General features: G+C 40.9%; 1 protein-coding gene across 3 annotated transcripts in view; it reads right to left on the bottom strand.

Annotated features, from left to right (window-relative positions):
* The window catches only part of LOC124014148 (glucocorticoid receptor), a 112,960-nt gene that overhangs the window by 85,958 nt on the left and 2,374 nt on the right, over positions 1–24,628 (bottom strand). For all 3 annotated transcript variants that reach the window (XM_046328903.1, XM_046328911.1, XM_046328894.1), the window contains exon 2: positions 19,740–20,830. In XM_046328903.1, coding sequence (XP_046184859.1) covers positions 19,740–20,821 — 1,082 coding nt within the window. In that variant the 5' untranslated portion in view covers positions 20,822–20,830. The remainder of the gene's footprint in view (positions 1–19,739; positions 20,831–24,628) is intronic.

The following is a 24,628-nucleotide window of genomic DNA, read 5'->3' on the forward strand; positions in this document are numbered from 1 at the left end:
AGACATTTGTGGAGTGGTTGAAAAATGAGTTAGTGACTCCGACCTGAGTGTCCGTAAACTTTCGACTTCAACTGTAGCTTAAAAAAAATGTAGGGGCGTGGATCAGAAAACCAGTCTCTGATGTGACCACGCATACCATACCGCCACCATGGGGCATGCTGTTCACAACACCGACATCAGCAAACCACTCGTACACACGATGTCATAACATGCTTTTTCCCGCTACGGTAGAAACCAGGATTAATCCATGAATCAAATAAAAATGTTATTTGTCACATGCGCCAAATACAACAGTTGTAGACCTTACAGTGGAATGCTAACTTACAAGCCCTTAACCAACAAGGCAGTTAACACACTTGATTGCAGCTCGGCGTTGTAACCGACTCGTGGGACAATGCTCACCTTCGATGGCTACTGACACACTGGAGAAGTGTAACCTGCCTAAATGACTACCGACCTGTAGCACACACATCTGTAGCAATGAAGTGCTTTGAAAGGCTGGTCATGGCTCACATCAACACCATTATCTCAGAAACTCTAGACCCACTCCAATTTGCATACCGCCCCAACAGATCCACAGATGATGCAATCTCTATTGCACTCCACACTGCCCTTTCCCACCTGGACAAACGGAACACTTGTGAGAATGCTATTCACTGACTGCGGGCCTAATCCCCTAACATCAGTACCCGACCTCACTAATGCTCCAAACATTAGTTTTTTAATCATATTGTCTATCCACTAGAAACTCTCAAACAATATGGGACGCAGATATAAAAAGTGCTGAAGTGAGTAAAATCATCTGTTGCAACAATCAATAGAGTTCCAAACTGCCTCCGGAAGCAACATCAGCACAAGAACTGTTTGTCAGGAGCTTCATGAAATGGGTTTCATGGCCAAGCAGCTGCACACAAGCAAGCCGAAGATCACCACACGCAATGCCAATCATTGGCTGGAGTGGCGTAAAGCTCACTGCCATTGGACTCCGGAGCAGTGGACACGCGTTCTCTGGAGTGATGAATCACACTTCACCACTTGGCAGTCCGACAGACAAATCTGGGTTTGGTGGATGCCAGGAGAATGCTACCTGTCCGAATGCATAGTGCCAACTGTAAAGTTTGGTGGAAGAGGAATAATGGTCTGGTGCTGTTTTTCAAGGTTCAGGCTAGTCCCAGTGAAGGGAAATAACGCTACAGCATACAATGACATTCTAAACAAGTCTGTGCTTCCAACTTTGTGGCAACAGCTTGGGTTCCTGTTTCAGCATGACAATGCATCCACGCACAAAGCGATGTCCATACAGAAATGGTTTGTCGAGATCAGTGTGGAAGACCTAGACTGGCCTGCACAGAGCAGTGACCTCAACCCCATCGGACACCTTTGGGATGAATTGAACCACTGACTGCGGGCCTAATCGCCTAACACCAGTGCCCGACCTCACTAATGCTCCACAAACATGTTTTTAGTTTTACCATCTGTGGTCTAGAGCTTGTCACAAATTCACACTTCTCCACAATGCAATACAACACTTTGAATTTAACGTCACACTGTTCAGTGTTTAATAGAATACTGCATAGAAGGCCTACCTGTGATTTGGCTGGAGGAATGGGATGCTATTCTTTCCTCCCATTCCTCCAACCAAATCACAGGTAGAGTGAGTAGAAGTGCATTCGGAAAGTATTCAGACACCTTGACCTTTTCCACAATGTTACAGCCATATTCTTAAAAATGTTATCCCTCAATCAACGCACAATACCCCATAATGACAAAGCAAAACCAGGTTCAGAATTTTTGGCAAATGTATTAAAAATAAAAAGCTGAAATACAGTTACATAAGTATTCAGACCCTTTACTCAGTACTTTGTTGAAGCCCTTTGGCAGCAATTACATCCTTGAGTCTTCTTGAGTATGACGCTACAAGCTTGGCACACCTGTATTTAGGGAGTTTCTACCATTCTTCTCTGCAGATCCTCTCATGCTCTGTCAGGTTGGAAGGGGAGTGTCGCAGCACAGCTATTTTCAGGTCTCTCCAGAGATGTTCAATCATATTCTAGTCCGGACTCTGGCTGGGCCACTCAAGGACATTCAAACACTTGTCCTCAAGCCACTCCTTCGTTGTCTTGGCTGTGTGCTTAGGGTCGTTGTCCTGTTGGAAGGTGAACCTTCGCCCCAGTCAGAGATCCTGAGCACTCTAGAGCAGGTTTTCATCAAGGATCTCTGTACTTTGTTTTGTTCATCTTTCCCCTCGATCCTGACTAGTCTCCCAGTCCCTTCAGCTGATAAACATCCCCACAGCATGATGGTGCCACCACCATGCTTTACCGTGGGGATGGTGCCAGGTTTCCTCTGGAGGAAATGCTTGGTAATTCAGGCCAAAGAGTTTAATCTTGGTTTCATCAGACCAGAGAATCTTGTTTCTCATGGTCAGAGTCTTTAGGTGCCTTTTTCCAAGCGGGCTGTCATGTGGCTTTTACTGAGGAGTGGCTTCTGTCCGGCCACTACCATAAAGGCCTGACTGGTGGAGTGTTGCAGAGATGGTTGTCCTTCTGGAAGGTTCTTCCATCTCCACAGAGGAACTATGGAGCTGTCAGAGTGACCATCGGGTTCTTGGTCACCTCCCTGATGAAGACCCTTCTCCCCCAATAGCTCAGTTTGGCCGGGTGGCCAGCTCTAGGAAGAGTCTAAGTGGTTCTTTTCCATTTAAGAATGATTGAGGCCATTATGTTCTTGAGGACCTTCAATGCTGCATAAGTTGTTGTACCCTTCCCCAGATCTGTGCCTCAACACCATCCTGTCTCGATGCTCTACGGAAAATTACGTTAATTTGACCTCTATGCTTGGTTTTGCTCTGAAATTAACTGTCAACTGTGGGACCTCATATAGACAGTGTGTGCTTTTCCAAATCATATCCAACCAATTGAATTTACCACAGGTGGACTCCAATCAAATTGTAGAAAAATCAAGGATGATCAATGGAAGCAAGATGCACCTGAGCTTAATTTCAAGTTTCATAGCAAAGGTTCTGAATACTTATGTAAATAATGTATTTTTATTTTAATTAATACATTTGCAAAAATGTAAATAAAATAAAAAACTTCTCTTTGTCATTTTGCGGTGTTGTGTGTAGATTGATGAGGACATTTTTGAATAAGGCCTGTTAAGTAACAAAATGTGGAAAAAGGGAAGGAGTCCGAATACACTATTTCCAGACATAGTAGCCACAAAAGATTCAGGAAGTCTATTGATGATTGACAAAGACATTAAATAATAGTTTATTCAAGATAATTAATAAAACTAGTTTATCCTGAAACTTAAGGATCACCACCCTAGATTCATCCCAAAAGTATGCTTAATCATGGTTTTGTAGGGTACAATGTAAGCACCAGGGCGATTACAAGAGAAACAAATATTATCAAGCAGTGTATAAAACAAACCAGTGGTTACATAAGCTGACTATCAAGGCTCAACTAAAAAAGGACATGAAACTGAAACAGAGCAAACTGTGCATAACCAAATCTCAGCAAACAGTTCCACCACAGAGCAAATAAGCCTGAATGGCATTCTGTTGATAAAAAAGGGTAACAAAGTATAAATGAGCTGGAATTGGTAGTTGTACAAACAGACCTTTATAGTCTTAGTTTGTGTGTTTCTCTTTCCAGTTTGATTAACTAAAATAAAACCTTTCCCTGTGAGCCAAGCCCAGCACTATGTGAATCTCAGAGTGAAACCTGGGAGAAGCCAGAGGGCTAAGTCTCCACCAAGTTAAAGAAAGTGTTGAACCGAATCAATCTATTTGAATGCCAGGAGGTGAGAATGGTGAGAGGTTCCCTGTGGATGACCAGTTGAGTGGATCAAAGTACACAGTCTGACTGGGCATAGAGGCCTGTTAAGAGTTTCGCCACAAAGGTGATTTAGAAGGGCACTGGGCACAACTCCAAAACGGATTACAAACCACGAGTAGGCCGACTGCTGATGAGAAGTCTCAGACTACTGTTCATGTATTGCTTCCTGCATCAATGCGCTTTTTTTTGGGGGGGGGGGGGGTCAAAGAAATCAAAACAAAAAATTGGTTGGAGACAAAGTGAGATGACTTTCAGCATCGCACTTAATGTGTTAGGGAGTACAAAGCATTGGCTTAAAAGCTAAGCATAATTTGCAAACCAATTGAAAACCGATTGTACACATAATCACAGGGAAATGTCATCAGGCCACCAGTAGGTGGACCCTAAAACACAGCGCGCGGAACCAACAGCAGATGAACAGTCGGCATGAACTTGTCACAGCTGACTTTTAGAACCTGTTTGTCAGTGCAGCTTGACACAAATCTCTGAGCTTTTGGCTGTCCACCAGAAGAAGAAAAAACAAACCCTGAACGAGCTACATATCCAGTACAGGCCTAAAAATCAGGAAACCAAGGATGTGTTCGTCCTTAGGGTAAAACTAACGCAAGTAACAGATTTACTACCTGAAACCACAGAATCTGCGAAGCATATTTTTGAGATGCGCAACCTTTAATAAATTACTTTCTCCTATTGTCTCAGTCTAGCAAACAGTAGTGAAACATTTGGGCAAAAAACGTAATTTTAGTAGCTTGTATTACTAGCTACTGTGTCTACCCAAAATAGATTTTACGTAGGGGTAACTCCATAATCCATGACTGAAAATGTACATTTAGGTGTGGGGCTACTGATTGAGAATTATGGTTCTGGCAGCCTATCTATGCAACTGGGAGATACTGTGGTTCAGACCTGGGACTCGGCCATACATGAACCTTCAAGTGGTCAGAGGAATAAAAAAATAAAACAATTAACAGCCTAATACCTGATTGATGCCAATTGAATATTTCATCTGAGGGAGCAATTTGCTGTTCATTTCAATTATGATCAGGCAGCAACTTATTTATCGTCAACAGACGGCCATTTGAGTCAACCAACAGAAAACATTTAGGGAGTCCAAAAGTTTGGTATTGAGGGGGTGGTTAACATTTCCAGTAATATGTATTTCCCTAAAACTTGGTACAAACCATTCTGTTTGCAGCTGCTCACAGGCAAGTGCAAAATTCAACATCTCCCAAAAAAGGAAATCTCACCTTCTTACAAACCCCTTAAAATGAGTCACTCACAACAGAATGGAGGAATCCCTTTGTTACATTCATATTGCCCAACTCCATGTCTCCATCTGTCATTGTGTTTATGCAGTTATGCATGCAGTCTCCATGGCCTCTATGGATAATGATGGAACTACCAAGTATCAATGAGAGAGTCAGGTGAAAACACTGAACATTTTTCAAAGCATCTGTGGTAAGGGAAGAAAAATAATGGATATCATAGATATCGTTAACCAACAGATTGCCTTCCTTTTTGAAGCTTTGACATTAAAAGTGTAACGCCATCCATCATTTTGACTGACAAATATTCACACACAAGCATAAAAAGGATGAGCTAATGATTTTCAAATCCATGCAAACCTCATCTCTAGCCTACTGCACATTGGGGTGCTGCAGCCAAAGCAAAGTTGTGTGTTTATTGACCATCATATTCACCCAAATGAAGTCGCACTCAACGGATTCAAATCTATGCTGGCCGAACGCCTGATGGACATAACATAGTATGTAACATTTATGGTGGGACATTTTTATTTTTCCAAATAGGCCTATTACATTGAAATCGCCTCGTTCGGTTGTAAGGAATGAGGGAAGGACTCACAGCTCGTGGCGTTGACTCTTTTCCTAAGGAGAGTGTGAGGTGTGTCTCGGTTTAGAGCTCTGTGCTCTGTTAATCAGTGTCAGACGGGTTCAGTAACAGATGATAAAAATACATCGCAGAGGGGCGTGACAACAAATCAAGCCTGCCAATCATTAGTGAACCGAGACCTTGCTGAAACGTAGCAGTAGTGTTTGAGCCAAGAATTATTAAAAATAGAGATCAATAGGGATTAAAAATAAAAATCATAGTTGACCATTCTGGATGGAGGATGACCATTAATGATTACAAGAGCGACATACAGTAGGAGCCCTTGAGAGAGGCACAAAGGGGCCAGTCAGCCATCCCAAGCCTTGTGATTCAGCCCTGTAGCGTGAGAATGGAACACTTTGCATGAGGAACTGCTGCCTTGATGCCATGCCCAGCAGCAAGAGAGCAAATCTCAAAACAAATGCAGGAGGCACAAACCGACAAACACACACCACAACTCAACCCTCATGTCTCTAGTCAACCAGTTGACAGGCCATTATAGTATGACACATTTAGCCGTTTCAGATACAGTTGGTGACACGTCACGCTATAGGCCTAACAGTTACATTCCTTATCGTAAATGATAATGGTTACTACCTATCAGTAATTATGAACTGGCTGGTTTGAGCCCTGAATGCTGATTGGCTGACAGCCATGGTATATCAGACCGTATACCACGGGTATGACAAAACATTTAGTTTTACTGCTCTAATTACATTGGTAACCAGTTTATAACAGCAAAAAGGCACTTCTGCGATTTGTGTTACATGGCCAATATACCACTAGTAGGGCTGTGTCCTGGCACTCTGCAATGTTTCGTGCATAAGAACAGCCCTTAGCCATGGTATATTGGCCATATACCACACCCCCTCAGGAATTATTGCTTAAGTATAGATCTAAGTTACTGTATCCAAGTATAGATAAATAAATTACTGGATGTCAACAAATCCGCAAACTTCAGACAGTAAAAATATATAAGTTAGGCTTGCTCTTAAGAGCATTACATTAAAATCACATGGGTTTAACTGCCTCCCTGTTCGCTACATACTTCAGTTTGACACAGCCACCGTTGCAGTCGTTTGAGGTGACGTCAAAACAATTGGTGTTGTACAAAAAGTACAACTGCCGCCCCGTCATGGGGTGGCAGGGTAGCCTAGTGGTTAGAGCATTGGACTAGTAACCGGAAGGTTGCGAGTTCAAAACCCCGACCTGACAAGGTACAAATCTGTCGTTCTGCCCAGGCAGTTAAACCACTGTTCCCAGGCTGTCATTGAAAATAAGAATATGTTCTTAACTGACTTGCCTGGTTAAATGAAGGTAAAATTAAAAATCAGCGATTGGATCATCTCTAACCAAATCACAAAGCCAATGACAATTATTTTCAAAATGATGCTTTACCCATATTTGTTCTGGCTATGACCCAACCCATCGGTTTTTGGGACCAATCGGAATGGTTAGAATGTGTTTGCGTTCACGAAAAGCATCGGGGAGGTACTCAGAGGCAGACTCATTGCATAGAATAAACTAAGCGACCATGGGAGTGGTGTAGTGTCTGGCTGGTGTAAGGAGTTTGGGTAGCCAGGAAAGTTTACTTCGCCTGCTTTAGAATCAGTTGTGGTCATTAACAGTGACTATCACACTTAGACCGCCTAAACCACAATGACATACAGTAAGATATGAACAGCAATTCATATAACCTTGACGAAGTAAATAATTTACGACAGCAACAGGTACAGTAATCATGTGGCAGCGTCTGAGGGAAAGGAAAGACACACACCCAAGGTATGGATAACGTCTTCACATGCACCTGGAGACTACCAGGACAAGACGTTCTCCAGAGACGGGCAAGTTTGATAACCACAGTGGCAGAGCACTGCATTCCACACAAACATTTCAAGTGAGGAAATTCCAGCCTGCAAGCTGATGCCAAGTGCCCTGGTATGCTCCAAATCCAGTAGCCTGTGTGCGCCAGTTGGATTTGTTACAGTGCCCTTCCCTGCAGCAGACATGGATATCCGTCCAACTGAAGGGCCTTACCGTACAAGCCTGCTACTCTTAAGGGCTACAGGGGGGTCAGTTATGAACATAGAAATAACCTTTTTCCCCTTCCGTTCAAAGTTGAGAGCAACGGTAATTTGTTTTATGAGTACTTCCATTGCATATGAATATTATACTTTACAGTCAGTGCCTCAGTCACAGGGTCAACTTTTTAAGAGCACAAATCCTGCTCGAAAAACACTTGACATCGCCGAAAGAGGAACCAGTGGAACTGAATGCACTGCAAATGGAAAGGTACATCAAATCAGTTAACTGTAATTATCCTTTTAAGTGAATTTTGGAATATTCTCATCTGTGGAATGGATTCCGAAAAGGAGGCAGCTGGTGGATGCTGATGCTACTCCAGTGCAGCGTGAGGAATGAGTTCACAGCCTATTGAAAAACTAAATACCAACCAAATACATTTTCACACAACTGAATTTCTAATCATCTGTACAGCTGCCCTAATTCACAGCAGAAAAACAAACGAGAATAAAATTCAAAATCACTGCCTTGTGATCATGTGTTTAATAGGATTTTTCAACAGATCTCTGCATCTCACAAGATAAAAACTTAAGCTAGAAAAGTAGGCCATGAGGGTAAGTATAATTCCCTCCAGCAGCTGCTAATGTTGGTCGTAATTCTGCCAGAACCATAAAGGAAAACGATCCCTGGCAGTTTGACCCTTCCTCACCCGGGACTAGCAGACTAGAAACCACCCAATCAAATGGAGCCAAGGAGTTGATCAGAACATTCCTTCTAGGGCCCCCAAAAAATAACAAATTATTTGGAACTCATGAGGGGCCGCAGTCACTCGCGGGTCTGCGTATCCACACATGCCATCAGTCAGCACTAGCGTTTTGAGGGCACTAAGCAAAATTGTCACCTTCCGAGCAAAACATTATCTACCACTTGTTTTGTTTGTAGTTTGCCAAAGGGTAGAGATCAATAGGGGCCCATCAGTCAGTAATTTGTTCATGACTACTACAAGTTTAGATTGGTAAATTATCTGGCCACTAAACCATAAAGATTGTTTAAATAAACTGCTGACATGGGTTAATTGAGTGGCTGTCAAAGACTGACAAAATAAAAAGATGCTGATGCACAACCAAATTTTGAAAATTGCAACTTATCTATTCTACTATTCTAACTCTCAACAGTAAGTTGAGACAAACTGAATCCCCCTCAAAAAATAAATAAATAAATAAAGGAAATTGATCCGGCTGCCAGTTGCCCATCCCTGTTCTAGATCAACAGAATCTTAACAGAGACTTCAAAAACTGCATATGGTGGCATCTGTGTAAAGGGAAGAACAGCCAGGAAGACAGACACAAACTAATCCTTCAACTCCTCTCACTTCAGTTCCGAGACCAATATCGGACCACTACTGGAATTCAGGGCAGGAAATTCCTTTACCTTGATACTCTGATTGGAAAACAAGTTTAAACAAAACTCAGAATTCACTGTAGGGGAAGTAGAAGAAAGACAAAGTTATTTATTGCGGACCAGTCGTGGAATTGTCCAAAGACACCTAAATTCATAAGCTACTGAGCTGGCCACTGAGGATCCATTAAAGAAAGTTAGCTTGATATCACCATGCAGGAACTGTTAAGTGCCATGGAAATAAACAGCAGAAAAATCAATACTGGTAAATTGAGCAGTTCACACCAAGATGTAATTATTTTCCCCAATATGTTAAACACCCGCTTGAATCTAACAATGACTTTTAGTTGCATACTGGTTCCAAATAAGACAAACTATGGCCAGCTGGCAAAGCCAGAGCTTGATGCCATAACAAAATAGCAGAAAACAGGGCCAACGTAGCCTGATTTACAGAACACTAAGTATGCAGATAATTAACCAATAATTAAAACTCTCCTGACCATGCAAGTAGGCTGCTGGCTACACCAATTTTCTCAGCTTTAATGTGGCCTGCAGTAGAGCCACTAAAATTCTGGGTCCACATTTGACTGACTCTATTTTCAAAAATGCCAGATTTTGGTTTCCTTTGCTGTATCGAAAGTTGCAACATCTTTCCACATGTATGGATCCCTTTCAAGATATTTTCATGTGAGGTTATGATTAATAATGATGAACCTAATGAACCGGTTGGTCAGGAACATTTGCCAGTTCAGGCCAAACAAAGCAGTCTATTTGTATTCCAAAAAACATTTCTTAAGGCTTGTGTGACCACAGTCATCATGAGTGCAAACCAGATTTTATTGGTCACATACACATAGTGGCAATGTCCAAAACAGTAGAATATAATACAGTATATACACACAAATAAGTGACCATTAATAAGTGACCAGTGTTCCATTGTTAAAAATGACCATTATTAACCTCTCTAGGGTGTGGGATGCCTTACAATTATTTGAGAACATAGCCCAGAAGACAAATCATTACAAACAGTAACCAGCCAAGTAGAAGAGTTACACAAGTCAGAAATAGAGATAAAATTCATATGGTTGCCCTCAGAAGACATTCATTTATTCAATAAATGTTCCTTTTGTTCGATAAAGTCTCTTTATATCCGAAAACCTCCGTTTTGTTTGCGCATTTTCAGTAATCCACAGGCTCAAACGCAGTCACAACAGACAGACAAAAAAATCAAAAATTAAAGTAGAAACATGTCAAACGATGTTTATATTCAATCCTCAGGTTGTTTTAGCCTAAATAATCGATAATATTTCAACCCGGACAATAAATCAATATAAAAGGTAAACAAGAAAGGCACATGAAAAAGCTCTGTGACACAGCAGGGTTCATTCAGATTCAATTTTTCAGAACTTGACATCATGGAAGGTTGCAATTTTTCAATGGACCTGGCATTGAATAAAGCCTAGTGGTTAGAGTGTTGGACTAGTAACTGGAAGGTTTTCTGACATCTGTCGTTCTGCCCCTGAACAGGCAGTTAACACAGTTAACCCATTGAAAATAAGAATATGTTCTTAACTGACTTGCCTGGTTAAATAAAGGTTAAAAAAATAAAAAAAAAAATACAAAACTACCTACTTCCTGAATGGATTTTTCTCAGGTTTTCGCCTGCCAAATCAGTTCTGTAATACAGACACTATTTTAACAGTTTTGGAAACTTTAAGAGCGTTTTCATTCCAAATCTACCAATTATAGGATATGCATATCTTCTGGGCCTGAGTAGAAGGCAGTTTAATTCGGGCACGCTTTTCATCCAAAATTCCAAATGCTGCCCTCTACCCTAGAGAAGTTAAAAGTGACCAGTATTCCATGTACACTACCGGTCAAAATTTGGCCCTTGGGTGATTTTATTTGCCCCCCCCCAAGTTTTAAATGTTACATTTTTATTACTAAAAAAACAAAAGTGATTTGAAATTATTATGTTTGATATTTTTGTCAAATATTATATCAATTTGGGCTTCTTGTGGTCAATTTACAATGATTTGTAATAATGTTCTGGCCCCCTGACCATTCCTTCAAGAAAAGAATTGGCCCGCGGCTGAATCTAGTTGATGATCCCTGGTCTACAGGTTAATTTGCGTATTTTAGTGAAAATAAATTGCCATTAGGCTTGGGCGGTATACTGGGCTACATGGAAATAGCCACTGGATGGTTTTTCAATACTGTCAAAACTATTTATTTTTAAGTTGTTTTATTTTGTATTATTTGAATATTTGTAGATACATTATGAAGCTTACTTTAGTTCCCCAGGACATTTGAGCCAGTCTAAGGCTGACCCCATTTAGTCACTGGTCGATAGGCTGTTGGATGACAGATTATTTTAGTCGAGCAAGTAGCAATTATTTATCTTTTTAAAATTATGCAGCACAAGACACCTGACTGATTTGCACTGGTCTCAGAGTACATATCCATTGCAAGGGCATGGCACAATCCATCAATCTAAGACATGATACTGAAATTGTATATGGTATTTTATGTAAAAATAATGGTGCAACCCTTACATTATTTTACAACAAATGCGCTTTCTTTGCCAGTCCTTGCCTTAGCCTAATTGTACATGAAAATTGAGAGACGAAACCCTAATTTAATTACGTCTATAAATCAATAGCCTAACTGTTAAATGTGACTAGTTTAAGGAAACGAGTCGTATGTCGCGCGTCTCTACTTGACAGAAGTATTTGACAGAGGCATTTCAACTTCATTTTTAGAGTTTTTTAAAATTAAAATGCACTTTTGGTAGAAATGCCTTCCGGAATATGTGAACTTTCATGAGCCTTAAACTTGTTTGGCACATGTAAATACAAATAAAATCAAGAGCCTAGTTGGTTAAGCCTCGGAAAGACAGGAACCTTCCCGTTAGTCATGATTGGCTGAGATAATGATGGGCTGGACATTCCAAGAGATGTTCAGATTGGTCTGCCATGTAGCATGCTTCTGTCTATAGCATGAGCTGTTCAGTATGTGTAGGTAATCCTTTCTGACGCAGCTATTTTTTTAAAGATATCATGAAAAACTGCAAAAAAAAGCATTGCTAAGGCTCTCCACCTTCTGGAGTACAGAGTTTTGAAATCATTGGAATGCCCTGTGAAAGCAGAGTGTGATCGCTAAGGAGATGGCAAAACATTCAGGTGTTTGATTGCAAATGCGGAGGGAGTAAAAAAGAACACAGAAAGCTGGTGTATAAAACACCTCTCTCTTTCCGTTTTTGATATTGCTACTATGCAAGTAACCCTTTCACTGTACTGTTTAAACCTTCTGTATCCTGCGCATGGAATCAAAGATTATTTGTCACATGTAGTGTGTGTTTACGAAATGGTAATGTGAACAACATGACCTGCACCAAAGTCAAATTAGGATATAATGCTAGGCCAACGAGACAGTGCCCAGGTTCTAAAATTATCTGGTAGAACACCCTGCTTTTATTTCATCACACTCACAACCGAAAGCTATTTTCTGTAATTAGCAAGCCATTAACGTGTAAATAATGACCTTGTTTTGAGTTTATTTTCCTGTAATAATGAATACAAATCCACTAAAAAGTTAAGATGTTGTCAGCTATAGGACATGGACATTATGTGAACTGGCTGGCCAGTTAACTTCACGTTAGCTAGCTAACTAGCTAGGAACAAACCAAAATATTGTTCAGAAAGTTGCTTTAAATTGCCTGGTTTTCTAGATTAGTGTATGTCAATCTGTTTTTTTAAAAATGTAGTATATTTTAAATGCCAATAAACCAGTTATGCTATTTTGGACCACCAGACTGCTGATGTCATCTAGCCTGTCGTTTTTGTGTTTAATACTTTTTCAGAACGACAAATTTGATGTTGGACGACAATAGAATGTTAACTGTCTTTATAAATAATCCATATATCTGCAGAAAGAAGACAGATCTTACTTCTGTTGCCTGTTTAAATGTGTTTAATAGCCTACTGATTACCAAGCCAAGGCTCCAATTATTATTTATTTTTTTAAGTGTTAGAACAGGCTGGTATTACTTATAATTTATTAAGCAATGTTTACACTACTCCAAACAAGCAGAAAAATAAATATATTCTAACAGCACCAGTTTGTCACGTATGTACGCAGCTCTCGCTCCCATAACCTCTTTTCTTGATCTCCTTCGTATTGTTACAATCACAATAAATTAATTTTGTCATTAGTAAGCTTTGTATAGTATCCTTGTATAACCACCATCGAGCTGTAGGCCTAAGAGGACCTCCTGTTTATTTTTAATACTATAACTTAGGCCTATATTTCAATATACTGTATCAATTATTCATTTGTTCATGCCATCTCACAGCATAGGAGACATTCCTGCTTTGAAATGCAATCAAGCATTTTAGTTTAACAAAAGGGAGCTTTGAATAATTAGCCTAAACAATAAATATACCGCAATTCACAAATGCATGCAACTGCTCAGTCTGCTGTAATAAAGGTGTTATATACCTTATTTTTCTAATTAGACCAGACTCTCCGGTGCACTTACTTAGTGCTGTTTACACTGTTCCAAATAGTCATACATACATGTATACACAGGTTACTATATACACTGCTCAAAAAAATAAAGGGAACACTAAAATAACACATCCTAGATCTGAATGAATGAAATATTCTTATTAAATACTTTTTTCTTTACATAGTTGGAATGTGCTGACAACAAAATCAAACAAAAATTATCAATGGAAATCAAATGTATCAACCCATGGAGGTCTGGATTTGGAGTCACACTCTAAATTTAAGTGGAAAACTACACTACAGGCTGATCCAACTTTGATGTAATGTCCTTAAAACAAGTCAAAATTAGGCTCAGTAGTGTGTGTAGCCTCCACGTGCCTGTATGACCTCCCTACAATGCCTGAGCATGCTCCTGCTGAGGTGGCGGATGGTCTCCTGAGGGAGATGTGCTCAATTGGATTCAGGTCTGGGGAACGGGCAGGCCAGTCCATAGCATCAATGCCTTCCTCTTGCAGGAACTGCTGACACACTCCAGCCACATGAAGTCTAGCATTATCTTGCATTAGGAGGGACCCAGGAGGAACCCAGGGCCAACCGCACCAGCATATGGTCTCACAAGGGGTCTGAGGATCTCATCTCGGTACCTAATGGCAGTCAGGCTACCTCTGGCGAGCACATAGAGGGCTGTGCGGCCCCCCAAAGAAATGCCACCCCACACCATGACTGACCCACCGCCAAACCGGTCATGCTGGAGGATGTTGCAGGCAGCAGAACGTTCTCCACGGCGTCTCCAGACTCTGTCACGTGCTCAGTGTGAACCTGCTTTCATCTGTGAAGAGCACAGGGCGCCAGTGACGAATTTGCCAATCTTCTCTGGCAAGTTCCAAACGTCCTGCACGGTGTTGGGCTGTAAGCACAACCCCCACCTGTGGACGTCGGGCCCTCACACCACCCTCATGGAGTTTCTGACCGTTTGAGCAGACACATGCACATTTGTGGCCTGCTGGAAGTCATTTTGCAGGGCTCTGGCAGTGCTCCTCCTGCTCCTCCTTGCACAAAGGCGGAGGTAGCGGTCCTGCTGCTGGGTTGTTGCCCTCCTACAGCCTCCTCCACGTCTCCTGGTAGCATCTCCATGCTCTGGAGACTACGCTGACAGACATAGCAAACCATCTTGCCACAGCTCGCATTGATGTCCCATCCTGGATGAGCTGCACTAACTGAGCCACTTGTGTGGGTTGTAGACTCCGTCTCATGCTACGACTAGAGTGAAAGCACCGCCAGCATTCAAAAGTGACCAAAACATCAGCCAGGAAGCATAGGAACTGAGAAGTGGTCTGTGGTCCCCACCTGCAGAACCACTCCTTTATTGGGGGTGTCTGGCTAATTGGCTATAATTTCCACCTGTTGTCTATTCCATTTGCACAACATCATGTGAAATTTGTCAATCAGTGTTGCTTCTTAAGTGGATAGTTTGATTTTACAGAAGTGTGATTGACTTGAAGCTACATTGTGTTGTTAAAGTGTTCCCTTTAGTGTATACCCTCTATTTTTCATTGATCTCCCGTAGTTTCCATAACTAAGTCAAATGTCTTCCACAGATCTGACTTCCCCTTCCCCAAGCAACTAGTAAACATTCACGCGTTTCCAGTTTCTTTCTCACATTACTGTGTTGAGTTTGGTATAACCAATTTCTTGATGTGATTATGATAGGGCCTGACACAGCCTATTGGTCACATGCATGTGATGCTTACATGTTTCACGTAAAGACAGCTGCAGTGAGGAGGAAAGCAAGACAACGTGCAATAGTCAAACAGGCACTCAGTCATTTTTATTAACAGTGTGACCATCAGACTTTTTTTCCTTGATCCATGTGTGTCTTAAGAATTTAATCAGAACAGTGTGCTTAAAGCATCAGACAAGCTCAGTGCATTTGGAAAGTATTCAGATCCCTGGACTTTTTCCACATTTTGTTATGTTACAGCCTTATTCTATGAGGATATGAACATCTGGACACCGTCCAACCACAATTGCCGTGTGTATTTGTTAATCATCAAGCATTTCAATTTATCCAACACAACTATCATACTTGTATCAATTGTAAATGCATATCGTGTTAAAAACAGTGGATGTCCACAATTAAAAAAGAGCTACTATTTTTATTTCTCAACTGGTAATTGAAGCGCGCCTCCCAGTTGACAGTCAAGTGCAGGCAACGTTAGGCAGGCTATCAGCACTTCACAATGCATGCTGAAGGCAGTATGCATTGTGAGAAGAAAAAGAAAAGCTTTGAAACCTGAATCTTTTACTTCATATTGAGGCATATCTTACCCTGCTTCAAAGTAGCCTTGGCAAAATCCAACCATTTTATAAAATACTTCCTGGTACGCCATTTCTCTCCTGTTCTATTGGTTTTCATATCAACTTTCTTTTGATGTCCAGAAGCTAAAAAGGCACAATAGTTGCATGTTCAGATTCACCCTCTAACAGACGTTCATCTCTGTTACATTTAGAATCACTCGCATCAGGTGCACTGTTCAGAATGGTGTTTTCCCTCAAACTGCATTTTGGAAAATGTTAGAAAATATTCATTTTATTGGCTGCTTCATTACAGGAGTTGCATGGTTTGAATCTAAATGTGATTTCTGTCATTCTGAGCACTGTGGGTGGACGCACTAACGGGCTAAGCACGCAACACATGGGTCAGGTAAATTTCTCAAAAGGACAGCAAATTTAAATCTGGTCACGTTGTCCGGCATCACGGAAAGAAACCCTCATTGTATTTTCATTACAAGAATCTATATTTGGATTACTTTAAGTCTACAGACCTATGTTGTTTTGTTAATGCCACTGTGAATAGATGGTATTGAAAATGTCATCGAAAGTTAATGGAGAAAATGAAAATAGAATTTTATTCATCACATGCACTGAATACAACAGGTACCTTACAGTGAAATGCTTACTTACAAGCTCTTAACCAACAATGCAGTTAAAAATAAGTGTTAGGTAATAAATAACACATTTCAAGAGCACCAGTAAAATAACAGTAGAAAGGAAAGCAGACATGAAATAATCAATCCATCTTTCATGCTTGCTCAAACTGTTTTAAAAAGAAAAATATATATATAAATATATATTATTTTTTTAAATAAAAGTATTGTTAACACACCCACTCAGAAACATTTCATCTGGAAGAATGCAATATTATGCCTAAAAATTCATTTCAGTCCAAAAACTGATGCCCAAATTTCCCCTTTAAAATCCAATTATAGGCCATTTTTAAAATCACATTGGAGATAAGTCAAATGTCTGAGGCAATAGGAAAAATTAGTCAACTGTGTCTTGCTTATTAACAAACTGTTGATAATTTCACAATATATGTAGAAATTCCTTTCGATGGGAAAGCCTGTTGCAGCACTGTACTCCCTATGAACATGCCCATCTCCAAACATTTAACTGAGAAACAAATACTGTATGTTAGCTTAGGACAAAACCCAATATTTTAAATGTATAAAAAGTCGTTTAAATCTTAGAGCAGGGGGTTCTTAAACTTTTTCAGCCTGGGACCCAAATGACAAATTCTGTGTGTTCCTGGGATACTTGCTTATTTAAACATGCAACCATACGATCGGTACATTTCAATGCCTAAAACAAATACAAAATGAAATATCCATATAAAAAGAGGTTGTTTTTTAAATGGGGGAAAAAACACTTAAATATCTGTCTAGGTTGAAACTGTGGCTGTTAAAATAGAAGACATGATTTTCACTCTGAAGTAGAATAAACTGATTGATCACATCACATATGTAGACAAGAAAACACACACAGTCTAATGAGAGGTGTGTGGCTGGTTGAAGTTTTCAACAAGCATGTCTATTCTGGGCTCAGTATGACAGTGCAACACTGAGGTCATGCTCAGCATTGAGATGGTTTCTGTACTTGTTTTTTTAAGTACGCCAGTTGAGAACACTGACTCACAGGTATGTGGTGCCAAACTGGATTAGAACATCTGCCTTCAGTCAGTCAGGCAGACCGCTTCCTGCTGTAGAAAAGACACCTAGAACTGTGTAAGTGTGATTGCCTCAAAAAGCATCTTGCTTCAAACAGTTTTTCCTTTTTAGAATAAAAAGTATTACTTGTATTTTACCAGCAACAAACTTGTTTTCAACAATTATTTCTACAATAAGATGAACAAGAGGCCTGATCATTTTTAATCTTAAAAAGTACTGTTACTTCATATGTACTGTTATCAGTAGCTAGCAAGCTTGCTTTGGCTAGCATTACTAGCTAGCTATTAGCTGTGAACAAGGGGATTGTTTGAAAGAGGAACACACAGCTACTACTATGAGAGATCGTACTCCCTTACTTCTGCTTATCATCCATTATAAAATGACAACAATACCTTGCTAGAGCGCTGGGCCAGTAAATGGAAGGTTGCTGCATCGAATCCCTGAGCTACCCACTGTTCCCCGGTAGGCCGTCATTGTAAATAAGAGCTTGTTCTTAACAGACTTGCCTAGTTAAATAAAACATTTCAAAATTAAAATTAAATTATGCCCTGTTCTGAAAGAACTCCCTGAGTTTACTGCCCTGCTGTGGATATTTGGTAAGGACATATCATTTTAATTTGCTTGTTTTGAGCACTTCCCCCACACCAAACACATTGTGGGCACTCCTCATTATTTCTCAAAAGTTGATATGAAACCAAGAGAGAAACTCAATCGCTGTATTTGCATTTCATGAAGATTGTGCGTATTATTATTAAGAACTTGTGGATAGTAGTAATTAATTAAATCATCATAAATTTATGCTGACATCACAACCCACCATTAATGGTCACAGACCCATATTTTAAGAAAAGCTGTTTTAAAAGATCTTCTGACAAACGTACCATGAGCCCTCACATTGTGACATGATGAGAGCGCGATACATGGGGGGGAAAAAACAGCAAGTCAACTAATTGTGTCCATTTTAAATCTCTGAAAGAACAGCAGCTTGAGCAAACACAGCACAGAAGCAAAATATACTTGTTTGCTCAAGTGCTTAATGACCAATGACATATTACCCTTTAAATTCTAGCCTCTGCTGTTGTACATACAGTCAATAAATGTGCAGTTATGTACTGTCGCATCCGTCCTCCCCCAGTATCAATCCTCCTGATACACAGTGAAAGACAATTTATGCTTGATCCGTTAAATGTGGCCGGAGGCTTCGTATGGAGGGTGTGACGCAATTGCGTAGCCTCCAGAGGCATGCAGAAGCCAAATCAAGCTACGTACCGTGTCAACATGCATCTCTCAGATTTTGTAACAAATGCGGAGGGCTCCATATAGCTCCGCATTGACATGGTTGGTCGATGGTAGGTGGTAGGTGGGGGTATAAACACAAACTGAATTCTTTGACAACAGCTTTGCGCAAGAGCTTTATGCGCGACTTCTGTAGAGGACGTATCACCGTAAATGCTGTAGGGCCACTGCAGTCGACGGATTGACCATGCAGAAACTTTAAGAGTAGCAAAGGCCAAGGACTCAAATTCTGGGTGGAGCAAGGAGAACTGAGGGGCTGATGTGTTTGTGCTGAAAAAAAGGTCTGAGACAGCAAAGCAACAGAGCAAAACAGTTCTGTACATGTGGCCTCCCAGCTGACAACACATCCTGACTAATCGATTCATTAATAAATGAGTGCATTTGCAAGAAAGCAACGGCATGCAACAAGTTCAGAGCTTGATGTGTGCCAGGTCAATTCAGATTGAGAAAAAAAAAGTAGCACGTCTCCTACACAGACACATTCAGTCCTTTCCTTTTTATAATAGACTAAACAACAAAGCTTGGAATTGTGTGAAACTGAACCGAAAAAAATCTGTATAAAACTAACACGTGATTAATATAATGCACCAAACAGGTTAAGACAATTATCTAGGCTTACAAAGGCATCTCTAAAAGAACATTTCACATTCAGGGATGTAAAATGTTGAAATAAAAATCTATTTATATTCTTAAAATCCATACTTATTCATAAATCATTAACCATTCAAAAGTGCACAATCGCCTAGATTAAATCCATGGGTCATGAGTAACCTACCTGCTGAAGCTGACAGGAAAAGATGAGCTCGACATCCCTGATCCAGTCGCGTATCCGTTGCCTCTGTTCCAGCTGTCACTGACCGAGGGCAGTGGGGGATACAGGCCAAAGACAGGCTTCTGATCCTGCTGAAGACTCACTGCCGTCGAGGTGTTTGCTCCATAGGGGTAACTCTGCCCACTGATGGAGCCCACCAAGTTGTGGGTACTAGGCAAGTCCAGGCTGGATATCTGACAATAGCTCCGACGATCATTCTCTTGCTTGATGACCCCTGGGGTGCAAAGTTGGATGAAGGAGGTGTCAGCATCCTCCTCCGTCTTGATGACAGGCATGGAGACACCTGGCTCCAGAAGCTGCTTCTGCTGGTCCGCGCTGTCCACATTTGTACTGTTTCCCCCATTGCTACAGTCTATGGGCTTGGTTTCCATGTTGCCGTCCTCGAGCAGGACATCCTCCACTGACAGGGAGGAAAGGAAAGCAGCCTCGTCAGACACGTAAAACTCATTCAGGTCAGACAGAGAGCCAGGCAAGTCCAAATCTTGCAGAATGTCCATTGTATTGTCGCCAAGGAGCCTCTCGTTGACATCCAAGTCCTTCTGTGACTGTCCAAAGCTGACTGACCCCATGTCAAGCCTGTCTTTATCCATGGGTGAGAAGTTCTCCGTTTTCAGAGAGAAAAGGTCATGAGGGCGTCCAAGTACAGAGCTCCCTGGGGTGTTGGATCGATTCAAATCTGCAATACTCGCCTCCAACAGAGCAAAGTTCTCAAACAGCTGTTGGTTCTGCTGCGGTTTCTGTGGCTGCTGCATTCTAAGGGCCTTCTCCATTACCTTCACTTCAGCCTCCTCTATAGTGAGTCCCCCTGTGGAGAGCTCCATCTGAGTCGTAGAGACATTCAGTCCGTTGGCGGAGTCTCTGGCTGGTGGCTGGGGTCTGGAGCCTGGCAGATGCATCATGGAGGTTGATGTGGTGGACTTGGAATCACCTGTGTCACCCGAGAAGCTTCCTTCTACACTGCTCTCTGACAGTTTACCGAAAGCCAAGCCCTTGTCCTTGCTGTGTTTCAGTCCACCTGGATCCATATCTTGATCCTGTTTCACACACACAGGAATGCAAGCACTGGTTTAGAAAATGCTTGTAATTAAATTCATAAAACCACCAGAATTCTAATTCAAATGCACACCAACATTATAGATAAAAAAATATTTTTAAAACATGTCTGAATAGAAATGGGTACTGTGTTATTTACAAATGTTCCTATACAATGCAATAATTTCAATCACACCTCTCTTGGCTTCGTGACTGACTCAATATGACAGCAACAGTAAACATGTCATCCAACACGAATGATGCAGTTTCTACCTCTGTGCCAATTGAGATATCGCATGACTAACACATTTCAGTTATTGTGTGTGACCAAGATTATCCATTATCTTGACAAAATACTCAAGTGGCAGCTCTAACAACAACAAGAAATGTCTTCAAATATGGAAGGTAGGAGGCAAGATCAGGTGTAACTATTCTATCCAATGAGAGGGCAGATAAGCATGTGAACAGGCGCAACTCAAAAATAAAGTACACAACTCAGATTTTAAGTGATATAAACACCTCCTGCAGGAGAAGACAGATTTGAGACCAGTTACACCTCTCGCTTTGCCTCTTCCTCTCTGGTGTGACTCACAAATTTCAGTTAATTACTGGTGCCCCACAGGGGTGCGTGCTCAGTCCCCGCCAGTTCTCCCTGTTCACCAACGACTGCATGGCCAGGCACAGCTCCAACCCAATCATTAAATTTGCCGACTACACAACAGTGGTAGGCCTGAACACCAACAATGACGAGACAGCCTATAGAGAGGTGGTCAGAGACCTGGACGAGTGGTGCCAGAATAACAACCTAACCCTCAACATAATCAAGACAAAGGAGATGATTGTGGACTACAGGAAAAGGAGGACTGAGCATGCCCCCATTCTCATCAACAGGGCTGTAATGGAGCAGGTTGAGGGCTTCAGGTTCCTTGGTGTACACACAAGACAGTTTGTGAAGAGGGCATGACAAAGCCTATTCTCCCTCAGGAAACTTCAGAGATTTGGCATGGGTCCTCAGATCCTCAAAAGGTTCTACAGCTGTAACATTAAGAGCATCCTGGCTGGTTGCATCACTGCCTGGTACGGCACCTGCACGGCCTCCGTCCGCAAGGCACGACAGAGGGTAGTTCGTACGGCCCAGTACATCACTAGGGCAAATCTGAATGCCATCCAGGACCTCTACACCAGGCAGTGTCAGAGGAAGACCCTAAAAAGGGTCAAAGACCCCAGCCACCCTAGTTATAGACTGTTCTCTCTACTACCGCATGGCAAGCGGTACCGGAGCACCATGTCTAGGACCAAAAGGCTTCTCAACAGCTTTTACCCCCAAGCTATAAGACTCCTGAACAAGTAATCAAATGGCTACACGGACTATTTACATTGTCCGCCACCCCACCTTTACGCTATTGCTACTCTCTGTTAATCATATATGTATAGTCACTTTAACCATACCTACATGTACATACTACCTCAATTAGCCTGAATTACCGGTGCCTGTTTATAGCCTCACTTCTGTTATTTTTCACTGTTGTTTTTATTTCTTTACTTATCCATTGTTCACCTAATACCTATTTTTTTTACTGAAAACACACTCTTGGTTAGGGCCTGTATGTAAGCATTTCACAGTAAGGTGAAATACCTGTTGTATTCTGCACGCGTTACAAATAAACTTTGATTTGATTGAGTTAAAGCTCCCGCCTTGGGCCAATCAGAGTATTTTTTTTTTAAATCCCAGATCTATGGCAAGACGCATCATTCACCTAAGTTTCCACAAAATCAGGAAGGTGCTGTCAGATATCGCATCTGACTAATGAACAGACAGACCAATCCACAGTTCCCTCCCCGATTTAATAGTGGGGGACAATACTGCAATGTTGTAGCTACATGGGTTTTTACTGACAAGATGGCTACCAATAAACTAGTAAAAAGACCACAAATCCTGAAAACAGAGGTGTAGGCTATAATGTAGAACTTTGAAAGAGTGTTAACCTTAATACGGTATCAAAACCGGCCATAACTGGGAGTCCCATAGAGCGGCACACAGTTGGCCCAGCATTGTCCGGGTTTGGCCATCATTGTAAATAAGAATTTGTTCTTAACTGACTTGCCTAGTTAAATAAAGGTTCAATTTTTTTATTTTTTTATTTATGAAATAATAAAAACGGTGATAAACAGAAAGTCACCCTGAGGGACGCTCAACTGTACAGATTGGGAGCATGCCAAGTGCAAGTCTTCAGACTGGCATTCCCAAGCTTTGCCTGTATTTTAAGGAGGAAGGACCACTTTACTAGAATACATAACTTAGCATGACCTTCAACTAGCTTAAATTCAAACATTGCTAAATGCTTTTCCCCCATAACCTTTGAAAATATATCAGACATATATCATACTTAATGCCATTTCTTCAATAATGTTCACTGTGACTGTAACAAGCTAACTGATATATTATACCTATTCACTGTGGTTATTAAAGAATGGCTATTTTTCTTAGGCAGGTCACTCTGAACACTCAATCTTACTTTAAGCAGGTAGCCTAGCGTAGTGTTGGGCCTGTTACCGAAAGGTGAAAAAGATAATAATCTTCCGTTCTGCCCTTGAGCAAGGCAGTTATCCCTCAACAACAACTGCTCCCCGATGTCATGGATGTCGATTAAGGCAGCCCACACACATCTCTGATTCGGAGAGTTTGTGTTAAATGCGTAAGACATTTTGGTTGAATGAATGCATTCAGTTGTGCAAATGACTAGGTATCCCCTATAATTTTCTTGTTGGTTGGATAGCGGACTTAGAATATGTTGTTGCCTTGTGAAGCTTTCTAAATGAATGTAGAGCCTATCGAACTCTTCCTATGGCTCTATACTCCAGAAATGTTGATTTGAAATCAAACAGTGACTGAGGTTAAAGTGCACACTGTTAGCTTTAATTTGAGGGTATTTTCATCCATATTGGGTGAACCGTTTTTGAATATTGGCTCCCCATTTTAGGTGACCAAGATTAGTTGGGACAAATTCACATATATGTGTATTAAATTAGTAAAAAAATAAGTATTTGGTCCCACATTCATAGCATGCAATGACTACATTGAGCTTGTGACGCCACAAATGTTTATTTTGGTTGTGTTTCAGATTATTTTGTGCCTAATAAAAATAATGTACTGTCATTTTTATTGTAAATAAGAATATGTTTCTTATTGGGGCGGCAGGGTAGCCTAGTGGTTAGAGCGTTGGACTAGTAACCGAAAGGTTGCAAGTTCAAACCCCCGAGCTGACAAGGTACAAATCTGTCGTTCTGCTCCTAAACAGGTAGTTAAACCCACTGTTCCTAGGCCGTCATTGAAAATAAGAATTTGTTCTTAACTGACTTGCCTAGTTAAATAAATGTTTTTAAAAAAAAATGAAATTCTACATTAGTGTAGGATGCTACCATGATTATGGAAAATCCTGAATGAATGATGTGGGAAAGCACAAATATCATACCCCCAAGACATGCTAACCTCTCACCATTACAATAGAGGTTTGCATTTTTCTCAGGTATGATATTTTTGTTTCTCACACATAATTATTCATGATTCATTCAGTATTATCTTTGATCATGGTAGCATCCACATTAATATAGAAGTGTTTAGAAACATTTATTTGTATGTACAAAAAGACAATACATTATTTACCATTAATTTCTAATTGGGCACAAAATTATCTGAAACAACCTAAACAAACAGCAAATGCATCCAACAAATGTGTTGTCACAAGCTTGATGTAGTCATAGTGAGCAAGGAATATGGCAGCAAATATTTAACTTATTCC

This window comes from Oncorhynchus gorbuscha, linkage group LG02, assembly GCF_021184085.1.
Source record: "Oncorhynchus gorbuscha isolate QuinsamMale2020 ecotype Even-year linkage group LG02, OgorEven_v1.0, whole genome shotgun sequence".
Classification (NCBI taxonomy): Eukaryota; Metazoa; Chordata; class Actinopteri; order Salmoniformes; family Salmonidae; genus Oncorhynchus; species Oncorhynchus gorbuscha.